At 38.0% G+C, this 14,855-nt stretch overlaps 1 protein-coding gene across 1 annotated transcript in view; it reads right to left on the bottom strand.

The window, feature by feature from the left end:
* The window catches only part of pitpnm3 (PITPNM family member 3), an 81,599-nt gene that overhangs the window by 29,429 nt on the left and 37,315 nt on the right, over window positions 1–14,855 (bottom strand). Inside the window, exons 4-5 of the mRNA XM_059514308.1 lie at window positions 6,872–6,942; window positions 6,562–6,782 (exon numbers count right to left, since the gene is read on the bottom strand). Coding sequence (XP_059370291.1) covers window positions 6,562–6,782; window positions 6,872–6,942 — 292 coding nt within the window. The remainder of the gene's footprint in view (window positions 1–6,561; window positions 6,783–6,871; window positions 6,943–14,855) is intronic.

The following is a 14,855-nucleotide window of genomic DNA, read 5'->3' as shown; positions in this document are numbered from 1 at the left end:
CATGAATACATTTCCTCCAAACTGCATTCTGGCCGCTGATCTTTACCTTGACTCCTCACAAGGCTAGGCTAATGTGCTATGACCCAGTGTGAACAATAGTTCCTGTCATGTTTACATGAACTCTCCTGGCTGGAGAAGGACATCGCCATTACAGTAACAAGCCTGCAGACCAGGAGCCAGCCCTATTAGACATGCTCAACAGCAGGAGAGGGTTCAAAGAGCACCTCCAAACCTCACAGTATGGCCCCTCACCGGATTCATTATTTTTTTACAGTCTATAATTAATGTTTGGCCCATGCTAGCAGCTGGCATTGTTGCTGGGGTGCTGTTTTACCTAACTAATATGAATATGGCACAAAGTCTAACAACCTGTCTTTTTTTTTTGGAGTAATGACAGTCTTTTCTGAGACTTTTTAGTTCTCATATCTCTTAAGTGTAGCCTCGCTGGCTGTTAGAAATGGCTGTCCTTTGTGAAATCAAATGGCTATAGTAAGAAAAATAACAATGATAATCAGTAATTAAGTTACAAAAAGAGACATGTAATCTATAAAACGTTTGCCAGAAAGAAACCATTAGGTCTAGACAAGGCTAACATCAAAAGCAGTATTTTTTTTTTTAAATATATTTTCTGTGTTGGGTGGTTGCTATGCAATTTTCTGAACAGTTTTTACTGTTCTAGGTGGATGCTAGCACTGATTTAGTGTTCTGTGTGGTTGCCAGGTGGTTACTTCAGTTAGAAGGCAAGTCTACGTCTTTCTTCGCTAGGTGAAAATTTAAAGTCAAATTGCTTGAAAAATCATCTTAAGAACCGTTGTCTGTCAAAAAATGTCTTTATCTTTGAACTGCCTGCACTCTTTACCTGAGGGGAGTAAAGAAGAAATCTCACCAGAAAAAAAAGCTAGTGAGGAAGCTGCAAGGAAATTTGGAGACAAGTAGAAAGAGAATGAACACTGAACTTTCTTGTTTGCCATAAAATTTTGATCAGATGTGCATCTAGTTTCCCTCCCTTAAGCTGTGAATACTAAGCTCTTGTACAAGAAAATGTTAGGTTAGTACTAGCAAACACTAACAAAAGTGACAGTAAAGATATTTTAAAACGTTACTTAATACTTCTACTTCAAATAAAAGTTTTTCTTTTTGTACTTTTTGAATTCTTTTAGAATTTTTCTATTCATTAATCGATATACCTGAAAAAAGTACCACAAAAATATTAAACCGTTTCAACACTGATAATAATAAATGTTTCTTAAGCACTAAACCAGGATATTAGAATGATTTCTGAAAGTTCATGTAATACTGAAGACTGAAAACATCTCATCTTACCATCACAGGAATACATCTAAATAGATTTAAAAAGAAAACATTACAAGCTGTAATATTTCAAAATATTGCTTTTGGAAATTAGTCCATGTAACACCACAGTCTGAACTCTCTCTTATGAATATCAAGTGCAAATAACACAAGAACTTATCCATCAATCTAATGTCATACTAAGGCCTAAAAAAAAAAAATTGTTTGGTTCCGGTTTCCGACCGACCCTGTCAATTTATGTGCCACCCAAATTTATTTTATGAGACTGGGGAAGAACAGTCTTTCACACATCGTTAATTAAATTACAGTTTCCTTTAAATGCTGTTTTACACTTAAGTAATCCGTTAAAAACCATTAAGTATTGCATCAAAACCCTTTAACTGTCAATTCCTAAAGTGAGCTATAACTTAAGGTTTGGAAATCGTAACATTAAGAGAAACACGGGGGGAGGGGGGAGTCAACAATATATCGCGGAACAGAGAGGGCACTGACAACATGCTGACAGACAGGACATTAACATTACCAGCTTACTTTTAATATGAAACAGTCTCATTTGGTTATTTCACCTTTCAAATGTGGTCATTTTTTAAAGAAATGTAAACAATAAATACCGTTTTGTGGCTCTTGAATGTGTCGAACAGATCGCTGTAAGTTAGATCATCAGTTAAAACTAACTGATCGTCTCTTGCTTCTAGTTAATTTCTAGCATCAAAATCAAATAAACCACATAAATGAACATAACAAAGAATGTTGTTTGACTACAAAAAGATGTCTGTACACTCCGTTTTTCAAGTTCAAATCCTCCATGTTAATCTACTATGAGATCGCCTGTCAAACTCCCGCGAAGGCTTTTTGTGTGTGTGTGTGCGTTTTGCGTGTCTATGGCAACAACAGACTTTAAACGGGAATACAGAATCACTGTCGTAAAAGTACCGGTACACACATTTAAAATCAGCGTGTGTGTGTGTGTGTGTGTAAAACTGCCACTGGAGAAAAAAAATAAAAAAAAATAAAAAAATAAATCCCTACCGACCAATGACCTCAACTGACAACCAACCGGAACCAAACTTTTTTTTTTTAGGCCTAATCCTAACATATTGATTCTACCACCCTCATTAAAGATGTTAGTATGACTCACACTAGCAGAAGTGACCCCTGTTCAAAGACAAAACCTTCCAAGCCTACTCAGAACAAATGAAGATCCCTGTACTCCCTGCTAGCCTGCTCCTCAGGCAATGACTGTTGGGTCTCAAAATAACCTAGCTCCAGCTGAGGAGGCCAAGAGGAAGGAGTTTTGATCAATAACACACCTTTAGACTGCCAAAAAACCTCTTGCAAAAACACACACTGAAATAAACCAAGCATTCACAAACTGCTGCACGTATGAAAGTCATCCGTTTGAAGATCTAATTTGCAGGAGCGTCTCATTATCAATCTCATTTCTGTTTCTGATGCATTAGCACTCATTAATGAGATCTCTCTTCCGACCATTACGGCCAACGGGGCTCAGATAAAAGATATTTATCTGAAAGCTACGCCTTTCTATCACTCAATCAACATAAGATTGGTAAATAGTAAATATTTCCTCATCCTTTCCATGATGTCAGGGAGCTAACATCTGCCACAAACAATCCCATTAATTTATAACAGCAGCTCTAAATTTGTATTAAAGTTAATGGGCGTAATTTTTTTCAATGTTTATATATTATCTCCTACACCAGTTTATCCTAGAAACAAAAGTCCATAACTATAAATATGTGATCTTTACAAAGTTAGAGTTCTTGCATTTTAGACACAATATGCTTTATCTGTTTTTGCACTGCCGATGAAAATAGCTCAAAACAAAGGCGACACTCACTTGTTGTTGACTTGTTCCTAAATGAATCATAATCATGTAACAAATCAGTTAAGTGAATGATTTAATGATTCATTTAATCATGAATTAATCAGTATTTTTGAACAAATCAGTTGAGTAAATAATTCAATGACTCACTGGTTCATGAATGAATCAGTGTTTTAAAAAAAATTGGTTAAGGGGGACACACTTTACTTTGAGGTCAAATCCTCACTATAAACAAACCATTAACTACGACTTTTGCCTCAAAGTCCTAATTTGCTTCTTTTTAATAGTTAGTAAGTTAGTTTTTAAATTTAGGCATTGGGTAGGATTAGGGAAGTAGAATATGGTCATGCATAATATGTGCTTCATAAGTACTAATAAACAGCCAATATGTTAATAATGAGAATTGGTCCTTATACTCAAGTGTTACCATTGAGGGAATGGTTTATGAACTTATTCATGACCAATCAGTCAGTTAAGGGAATGATACAACGACTTACTTTTGCCTGAATAAATATGTATCAGTATCTTTGAACAAATTGGCTAATTAAGCAAATCAGTGACTCACTGACAGTGACTTGTTCGCCACCCTCTGACATAAGTATGTAACAGCCAGCCAAATCTCCATCTCAATGCACAGACTGACAGTTTGTGCAAGTAAAATGAAACTGGAAAACCAAAACTAACTGTTGCTTAACTCTATATGCAATATATATACAGTATGATACTGAAGTAGGACACAAGTAAGCAAACTAAAGTAGCATAAATGGTCATCAGACTAGTTGGTCCCATAATAAAAAGTCAAAGATTCAGGCCAAAGATGTCTAGGTCCAAAGCACAAGAGTAAGCAAACTTACACCACCAAAGCTCACAGGTGGTACTGTCCTCGAGAGACAAATCAGTGTGCACCTTCTTCCCATCTAAGCTGTGACAGAGCCCCAAATTGTTTTACTACAGGAATCACGTACTGAATTGACTTGCACACCGTGCTTTGGTGAGAGAAAATCAATGTGGAAGCTTTTTTGCCAGTCGCTAATTGGAAATGCTGTTTGGAGGTGGCAAACACAAAGCTCCACAACATTCCGCCCCTCCTTTTCTTTTGTGTGCTTCCTCTCCACAAACAGTAATGCATGTGTGAGTGTCTTGTGTGTGTGAGTCGCTGCTTCATACACACACTGTAAAGCCACATCTGTAAGCACATCTCATTAAAAGAGGAAACTCATTATCAGCAGTGATGACTTGACAGGACGGCCACAGGTCTCAAAGACAATTCCCAAAGCTCTTAAACTGAGGAAATGAGAACATACATGCATGGCAGCTATACTGAAAGAAGATGTGTGCACTATAAAAGGGTCTCTAAACGCAGCAGTGAGCTGTTTACATCTGAAATGTCTGTCAAGGCGGAGAGAGCAGTGAACATTAACTGGGTGATTCTCACAAAAACATGTCCAGGTCACATTTCACCTCAACATCAATGAATAAAGAAAACTGAGCCAGTAAAACACTTTTCATTTAAATAAAATGATATATAATTAAGGCAGCAACAACTCAAATTAAAACGACTGAAAATGGCTATGATAAAAGAAAAACATGAGAAGTCACAAAGCAGGCTGTAGGAAGGATGAAAAATTAAAAATTAATATAATTGCTTAAATGTATTACTTAAATATTTACTTCAACAAAGCATCCTTTTAATTTGATGTTTTGATTTTGGAGTGAAATGTGATTTGGACAGGTTTTGTAGATACACCCAATTGTTTAATCCCGTTCAAAAAGTTGCCAGATCTCAGCAGAAGATCAAAGTCTCTCTTGCTGATCTTGGTCTAAGTAACAAGTAAACTGACCGCCTATGCCTTCATTAATCCTGTGGGAAGCAAAAGGAAGTCGTATTGATGAAACAAAACCCCATTATGTGATTGTAAGGGTGTGTGTGTGTATTCAGTATCCAGGGAGCACGATTATGACGTGCAACAATTACTCGGTCTCTCCCAGTAGGCTGTTGTTCTTTATTATATCACTTTTATTATATCCCCCCCCTCTCAGTACTGGACAAATGCAGACAGACAGACATATAACGACTCATGGTTTCTGTATCTAGCCCTTTGTCCTTTGCTCAGGTCAGTATAATACTCACTGCAGCTACAGCCACTGAACCATAAAACCACAGCAAAAGAGCAAATGCAGTTTGTATGTCACTCATGAACAGGGTTTACCAAGTTAATCTCTGTGGTACCCCAATGACTGACATTTTTTTACTGTGTGTGCCATGGGAGTGGGCAGAGATTGTGATCATGTGATGAAAGACCCTTTCTGACTCTATGGTCTCTAATGGAGACTCTACTTTTTTGCTTTTTGTTCTGTAAATAATTCTAAATTGTTATTGTCACTGGATTCTCACAACTTTAATACAGAAGTTCTATTGTAAAAATGAGGGCTGCAACATCACATTTTTTTTTTTTTTAAATACTGCATTCCCTTCAGGACTTTTCCATGTGAAAATGCACAATTAAAAAGAGTAGGGTCTGTAAAGAGCTTTTATTTTGTTTGTTTGTTTTCTGCAAGAAATTAATACTTTTTTTCTACAAGGATTCAAAAAAAAATGGATCAAATGCCAAAGTGTGCATGTACAACGCGTATCAACATGTACAATGTTAAAAAAGATTTATATTTAAAAAAAAGCTGTACTTTTTAACTTTCTATTAATCAAAGAATCCTGAAAAACAGTGTTCACAAATGTTTTAAGCAGCACAACTGTTGTCAACACCGATAATCAGACATGTTTCAGAGTTATGGCTGCTGAAAATTCAACTTTGCCATCACAGGAATAAATTACATTTTAAAATATATTCAAATAATAAATACCATCATTAAATAATATTTCACACACTGCATACTGTATTTTTGATCATAAAAATGCAGTCCTGGTGAGCATATGAGACTTCTTTCAAAAACATTATTTTATCTTCTGACCCAAAACTTTTGAACAGCGGTGCACCAGGGGCCCAATGGGCTCTTATTTGAGGACATAAATTTGTAAAATGTTTTTCAAATGTTCTTTAATTGAAAAGGAGTTGCTCAGCTAGTTCATAAAACCAACTCCCAAGAGTGCCCCAGTGACTTAATCTGTCAGCATTTCCCTATAAAAACGAGTTTCATGCTTTCAGCCAGTTTCACCTGAGGGTTTTCCAATGGCATCAGAGCAAAGCCTCTAATTATGTGGCATCTCTTTCAAAGTGTATATGCACAATGGAGCAAAATATTCCATTCTAGGATATTCAGCCATAGAACTGCTGGAATGAAAACAGTAATGATATCAGGTGCTAGCATGCATGGTATTAACTTCAAAGAATACCATGGCCCATTTCCAAAAAACATGGTCATTAAAAAGGCTTTCAGTAATAGCTACTTACTTTGACACAAGGCAGAAGGCCTCAGCGCATACGGCAGGGCATGGCACCAGCTTGATGACGAAATGCTGAGCTGCAGCTTGGAAATGAGCTTGAGACACTTTTTCCAGCACTGAGGACAGGGTGTTTACATCTGCATTCTTGGCGCCTGGCTCTCCGCCCGCTAGGTCCAGTATGTTTCCCCCGTGAACCACCAACACCAGCACATGCGTTTGACATTTGTTCTAGTGAACAAGGAACATGGAAAGGTCACAGCACAATACCATAGAAAAGGAAACAGTAGCACACTGAATATTCAAAAAGATCATCTTACCTCAGCTTCCTCTAGACCGTCAATGCTAGTCTGTGGGACACATTTTTGCCTCCTTACACGGTACAGATTCTCTGAGCCCATTAAGGTCAGAAAATTAGATGGATAGATGGGATTTATATAAAAAGAGAGAGAGAAGGTGATTATAGCCACTTTGCACAGATGCACAGCAAACAGAACCACAAATGGTTATTGATCCTACAAAGCCCACTCATCCCCCTTTCATTAATGATTTTACCTTCCATTTATTTTCTTCATAAGATGACACAGAAAATGTAGCGTTATTATCAAAGACACATACTGGTACCATCATATTTCAAAACACGTCAATAGGAAACAGACAGAGCTTGGGATTTGTATCAGACAAAGCCCTTCATTTTGATGTCGGCTGGTGTCATACTAAAATAACAAAACCAAGTAACAAATTGCACACAAGAGGAATTGAACAGAACCAACAAAAAGCCTTTTGGTGTCTCTGAATCTCCAAATAAGACCGCTGGCCTTCAGCCAATGTCATTACACCTCACCTTCACCATTTCGCGCTCTATTTTTTTCTATTTGTAGCTTCCTGCTCTGTTCTGCCATCTCATTCTCACACTCATGATCTAGCGCTCCAGTTCTGGCTGGCCTCCAGTCATTCAGTCAGCATGGAGCTCATGTCCATGCCTTTCTCAATACCTTTTATCAGTCTATCTGCTTTTAGGAGGAAAATGCAAGAAAAAAAAGAAAAGAAAGAAAATTATTATTTTTTAACTCTCTGAGGTGGTTGTTCAAGGTAACATGACACATACTGTATAAACTACATCTCTTCTATTTGACAACTGCAAACTTATAAATGATAATGGCTGATTTTTTTGTTTTCTTTTTCCACATTACTAATTCAACATATCGTCAAATTCCAGGTGTTTTTTCAATCCCATCATTCAGTAGTGACAAAACACCATTCGAAAAAAGAGCATGTCAAGAGTTTGTACAAACAAACACAGCACTGATTCATAATCAATCCTTTCGGAGACAAGCGTGGGAACCGGCACATATTTGAACCACCGGGATGTTGTCATAACAACCCCAAGCTACAATGACTTCAAACAGACTAAGCCGATGACTGCCGAGGCCAGACTGCTTCTCTTAATGGCATATTCATTCACTTCTAAATCATTGGGTCGCCAAGGAGCAATTGCGTTCATTGAGAAGCTGTACTGACTGCAAAAAAAAAAAAAAAAAACTACCAATAGTGAGATTCTGTGCTCATTCCAGCTGAAGGCTTTCATTCATAGCCGCATCATGAGGAAAACAGCCGGGGCACTGAGCTCTGCTCTGTCCTGTGCTTTACACTGTATACACACTGCCAATCAGCCAAAGCATTATCAGGCTCACTGCCACTTTCTAACTACTACCTGTCTGACTGCCTCTCCAGATGCTGTAAGCCACAAACCAATTCAGCTTACATAATGAGCCACATATATGCATAATTAAAGTAATAAAATGTAATTAAATAACAATAAAATTACTTGTTCAAATGTTATTTCAATTGCTATATTCTTCCAACTTACACTGTTGTATGTTCTCTTTTCTCATGCGTGCTTTGGAAATGCAAAATGTGCTTTGGTCATGCCAATAAAGCGAATTGAATTGAATTGAGATGGATGGATGGATGGATGGATGGATGGATGGATGGATGGATGGATGGATGGATGGATGGATGGATGGATGGATGGATGGATGGATGGATGGATGGATGGATGGATGGATGGATGGATGGATGGATGGATGGATGGATGGATGGATGGATGGATGGATGGATGGATGGATGGATGGATGGATGGATGGATGGATGGATGGATGGATGGATGGATGGATGGATGGATGGATGGATGGATGGATGGATGGAAAAACAAGATAGACAATCAAACAGACAAAGGCAGACAAATAGAATGATAGAAGAAACAACAGAACCATAGATGGATTAACAGACAGACTGACAGAATGATGGATAGATGGTGAACTTTACGTGTTAATGAAATTCCGAAACAGGAGTTTAATGCTTTTCTAGAGTGGCAGATCAGGGAATGCGGAGAACGCCCACAGTTTAGCCTCAATTGGTCTCAAAAGGTAAGAAAGCGATGGCAAAGCAAAGCAATAACAACAAAACAATTAAATTGTTTTGAGACCAGGTGGGTGCCGAGCAAAATTATAGACAAGATTATTGATTCCCCTCCCATTCCTCACACCCTCTGGTCCAGAATGTCACTTCTCTATTATTGCAATGGGGACAGTTTGTTCTTATTCACTCTGCTCTGAAGTTGCCTGCCTCTCTTGCTTTAGCTCGTGTCCTCTATTTCCCACAGCAGCCCAGTCATCCAGCACTACCCCTGCAGATTTATAGCATCCTGTAGAGAAATACAGATTCAAGGGACAGGAAGAAAGATAGAGCAATTAGAGAGAGAGACAACCACAGAGGGCAGTGAAGAATGTGACAGAGAAAGAAAGGAGATGGACAAAGATTTGACCACTCCAAGCAATACGTAACATCTAACCAAAAACTCTCTTCTATCAGAGGAGCAAAACTAAGTAAAAATAAAAATAAAAATCAACCAATGAGTAGACCTGCTCCTTCAGTGACTGAGCCTGTTCCTCCTTTTGATTCCACAATCATATAGTTTAACAAAACATGGATTTCTCCCAGGCAAACTTGAACAAACATGTAAGCTGTATGCCCACATTTGTAAGCTGTGCATTTTATTGACTTTCATGTGACATTAAATATATGACAGAGTTTCACTGAAAAGTGACAGTGAAAGTGAAAGTGACATGACATACAGCCAAGTATGGTGACCCATACTCAGAGTTCGTGCTCTGAATTTTAACCCATCCAAAGTGCACACACATACCATGAACACACACAAACCATGAACACACACTAGTGTTGTGCCGATAGAATCGTGTATCGATGATAGTCAGAGGTATCTGCGATAGTCAAGCTGATATTAGGCTCATTCTCCTATTAATGTATTAAATTATAATAATAATAACTATTATTATTTTTATTAGGCGGCCTATTATAATTCGGCTATCAACCTGCCCAGCTATCTCACTTCAGCAATGCATTTCACACACACACACACGTGAGCACGCGCGCAAAAGAGGATTGAGCCGGTTGAATAAGTCTCCATCCACAAACAGATGTAAATCGTCTGCAGATATAAGGTATTTCATTGCACTTTAACAAGTAATCTGAATGGCCTATATATGTGCAATATTCTAAACGAGCAGAGTTTAATGCCACAGTAATGTTAGAATGCATCTTATTCTTGTTTCTGTGGCGGTGTGTTTAGCTCGACATGGGGCGCACACCTGCGTGGTTTAAAACATTAAATAGTTATGCTATGACAAGAACAAAGAGTCTCTCTCTTGCTCCACCCATGCACGATAATATCATGTATCATCGATCTCACGGGCTGACGATATGACAATTTGAAAAATGACCATATCGCCCAACACTAACACACACCCGTAGCAATGGGCAGCCATTTATGCTGCAGGCCCGGAGAGCAGTAGGGGGTTCGGTGCCTTGCTCAAGATTTGAACCCACAACCTTAGGGTTAGGAGTTATACTCTCTAACCACTAGGCCATGACTTGCCCCATAAATGATAAATTAAATAAATTATATTTACAAAAGTATTTTACAAAAAATACAGCAGTGCTGCCTTGTGTTCACCAACAAAAACATCTACAATATTTTTTTATTAAATCCGCAAACTTTCCAAACACAAATGCACCAAAACTGAAAATTCTTGGCCGAAGCCAAAGACAAACGAAATGAAACACTGGGCCGAAGCCTGAATACAGAGTAACATTGTTTCAGCGCAGATTTTTGTCTTGCTTTGGATTTTGAACACAGGCTAACAAGCCTGCACAATTTGTGCTTGTATTAGAAAACAAAACATTGATTCCACAGTTTATTTACTGATTGTTTAAGGCCATCATATCATCATATAGTACCCAGCAACAACCACCCCTTCCACTTCTCATCAGAGACATGAGATGCAGATGCAGTGCTAAGCAGTCTCTCGCTGTTGTTGCTTGCAATGATTTTTGCATCATTCTCAGACAGTTTTAAATGCTTCCACACTGCAGATATGTTTGCTGCATTAGCACGCCCCTCAATTTGATCGCGTCACGTCATTGTTCGGTACAATATCTTTAGTCTTTTCACTTATTCAGAAATTATTTATTTTGCTATTTTCGGCCGAATAATTTCGGTTGCCGAACATTCAGTGCATCCCGTTAGACAACCGTGCTTAGCCGTGCTGTTAAGTGCGTGACGTCGCCAGTCTGTTGCCTGGCTACCAGTTTGACTTACCAATGAAACCATATCCGTGCTGACTGGCCTGGATTGGCACGGAATAGAACGGTTAAGCAAAGAAAAATATTTGGCTCGATAGTGGAAAAGTAGCTTATGTCTCACCCATGAGTGAACTTTATGATTCCAGACAAAAATTATCTCAGCTGGGAGCACTTTAAATTGCATGAGGACAAGACAAAGGCAGTGTCAGATGTGAGATTTGAAACTGGCCTACCACAACAGCACATCAAGTTTGAAAACTGAGAGTTCTGCAAGTAGTACGCCTGTAGTATATTGTTTGGTGTAAAAAATGAGCTCGTTTTATCCGCAATTTTACACATGATAAAAACCTGCACTTAATTTGCTTGGAAAATAATTGTGAATATGGCAGCCAAAAAAAAAAGACGTACAGTAGCGCACCCTAATAATAATTTGTTTTAGATTAAAAGTATTGCTCTTAACAAGCCTGGCTGTGCGTTTTGTATCACTAGTGCAGTGTCCGTTCTCCGATCATATAAGCCCTGCCAGCATGAGGCGTGCCGCTTCTGCCTCGCGCTGTTCTGTAGTTTATTAAAAGTTGATTAATTCTGAAAGTGTCGTGTATCCTTATTGCCCCAAAATGCAACAGTTCAGAATGTTAAGAATGTTCAGCCCCCTCTCTCCGAAGATCAAAAAATGGTATTTGGACCAGCCATACAAGACAGAGAGAGAGAGAAATAATGAGATCAAGGAAAGAGAGAGAATGAGAGAGCAACAAGAGAACAGAGTGACAAACAGAGAGAGAGAAAAAAAAAAGAGTGAAATAGATTGAGATTGAAAGCAATAGAGAGAGGAGGCTGTTCAGAATGCAGATATGCATTTAAAGTGGAAGTAAACATGAAAGTGTTGCCAAAAATACACTTGGGTTGACAGCGGCCGCAGGCGATTGGATGAGCTCATGAAGAGATTGGACAGAGAAGTGAAGAGTACAACTCAACTGAAGAGAGCTAGGAATCATATAGATGAATTGTTGCAAGGATCATATAGAGAACCAAAAATGCAAAAATGGACACAGAATGTAACTAGTTTGACCAATGAGTTGAGCAAGCAGCAACTGTAAATTCCAAGAAAAGCTGACTTCTGCAGATGAGATGAACAAAAAAGGCCAATTCAAGGCCATAATGATTTAGTGCTTAAATCATAGAGCTATATAATACCATAGAGCTATATAATACTTATTGTTTTCTTCTTTTTGCAGATTTTAGCAATTTGCTTGATTTTTTATGGTATCTGGTTAACAAAAGTATATAAAATTCACACGATACTGGTGGTTCTCTACCGGGGGCTGGGGCCCACTAGGGGACCTCAGCAAACTTTCAAAGGGGCAACAAGATGACTTGGTTGATGGTTTTTTTTTTTTCCTAGGCTTGATTGTGTTTATGGGGTGCAGTCTAACGTGTTAATGCTTCATTTAAAAAAAAAATATTTTTCACATTTTTTATTCCTTAATTTCACACTGCTCTGTCCCTTCTCATTTGAATTATTCAATGAGTTCCTGTTTTTTTTAAACCACTGCCTCAGAAATATGCGATTGGTTAGCTGGTCCACTGTGCTGTGATTGGCTAAACCGCCAGTGCTTGTCTGAACATCCCGCCCCTCACCTCAAGCAGCATGTGCTATGGTTGTAAACATTGGCATCGTCTATATTGCTTATCAATTTGAGTCCGATTGAGACGCAGAGGATATTAGTGAAGATTATTGCACAGAACTTGTGCAAGCACGACTCTTAATGGTATGTTTTTTGTTTGTTGTTGTCTCATACTTTTAGATACGCTGTTATTTGTAAATGTCACTGCTTTGGTTAGGTTTTAATATACAGTGTTATCCTGATTAAAACTGTAATACAGTAAGGCAACAGCACGCGCATATATGTATACAACATCTAATAGCTATGAGAAAATGAGTGTATGCACTGAGCTGATGATCTGACAGAGAGAGAGAGAGAGAGAGAGAGAGAGAGAGAGAGAGAGAGAGAGAGAGAGAGAGAGAGAGAGAGAGAGAGAGAGAGAGAGGTGCACACCGTGTGCAAAGCAGGGCGACACGAGGAACAAAATTAAAAACCGCTGCTTAAGAACATATGATTTTGAAACTTGTGCATCAATTAGAATCACCTGAAGACAGAATCGCGATTCATATATGAATAGATTTTTACATGCACTCATAGTTTTCTCTTCCTCTTCTCTAAAGCAGTAGAACATGGCCTTGCCCCCTTTGTTGTGTGTTCCCAGGGGCGGGGTTAATCTGGGTTTGTGACATAACGAACACAGGAAGTAACTCGTTGTAGTCCCATACAAACCATTTTTGTAGGCGTTAAACTGCCAGAATTTTAAAAGATGATATCTCCGCTTACATTGAACTTTCAGCGCTGCAACTTTGCAGATATTGTCAAACAGCAACATTACACACTAACTAATGTTAAAAAAAGTGAAATCGCAATCCACCACCCCTTTAAAAAGAATGAACTAAATAGATTATTATAATATATGAAAATAATATAACTGTAACCTAAATGCTACAAAACCAAACCATGAAAAGTGTAATAATATTTTACTATTTTTTGGTTTTGAACTATACTGTTTTTAGTGAAAAAAAAAAAATACTAAAATAAAACCTTCTTAATCTTGACACATCTGGAATCATAATTAATTAGGATTAATAGACCAATACTCCCAGTTTCTGTTAAATCTGGAACAAGCCTGAAAACAAGAAGCTTTTTCATAATTATAGCAGATGTATTAGAAATACTGGAAATACTATAAGGTTTTAATTTTATATTATGTTTTTTTTTAAACTACAATAGCAATGTTCTTTTATCGTTATTTTCTTTTCTTTTCTTTTTTATTTAAAGTAAAAAACCCATAGTAACTGTGCTTTGAATATTGTGTTGGACTTGGACATAAACATACAAACACACCCCAAATCAGAGATTTATGGTGTTCCAAGCGGTATTTGAATTGATTGCTTCGGAACATTTGTGGAACAGTTACAGGCTGTCACTTGCAATGCATTACTGTGAGACACATCACAATGAGTTTGGTGTCACTGCCACATGGGAAAAGTGGGTGATTTCAGGAAGAGCAGAGCAGACATTTTTGACCATCTGCTTGCCAGGGAACACACCAGGCTGTACCAAATCCCAGGTGCAGAAAGTTAAAAATAACAGATTCCAGCTTCTTGTCCAATTTGACATGGACAGCAATATGTTCAGTGGAAATACATTCAGCAATCTGACCCAAGCACTCACCCTCTCAAATAAGAGAATATACAGTAAAGGCAAAACACAAACTCTGTCTCTATCTCTCTCGCTCTATCAAACACACACACACAAATATATCACTACAAATTGAGGACACATCACAACAGGTGTGTAGTGTTAACACTGAACAAGCTCATTTATTCTGGCTAGATGCATCAACAGCATTCATCTCCCATTGCAGGACAGAAATGTGTCAGCCACTAGAGATTCTGATGTAACATTTGTATTGAGGTACACTCATAGTGTGATTTAAAAATCTGTAAAATATATAATCTATTCTGTTAACTATTGAGCACATTAATGTGGAGACAATTTTTTTGATTATAATAGAAGTGAATTAGTTTTA

Source organism: Carassius carassius, chromosome 28 (assembly GCF_963082965.1).
Source record: "Carassius carassius chromosome 28, fCarCar2.1, whole genome shotgun sequence".
NCBI classification, from domain to species: domain Eukaryota; kingdom Metazoa; phylum Chordata; class Actinopteri; order Cypriniformes; family Cyprinidae; genus Carassius; species Carassius carassius.
This window is presented reverse-complemented; position numbering and strand designations above follow the sequence as displayed.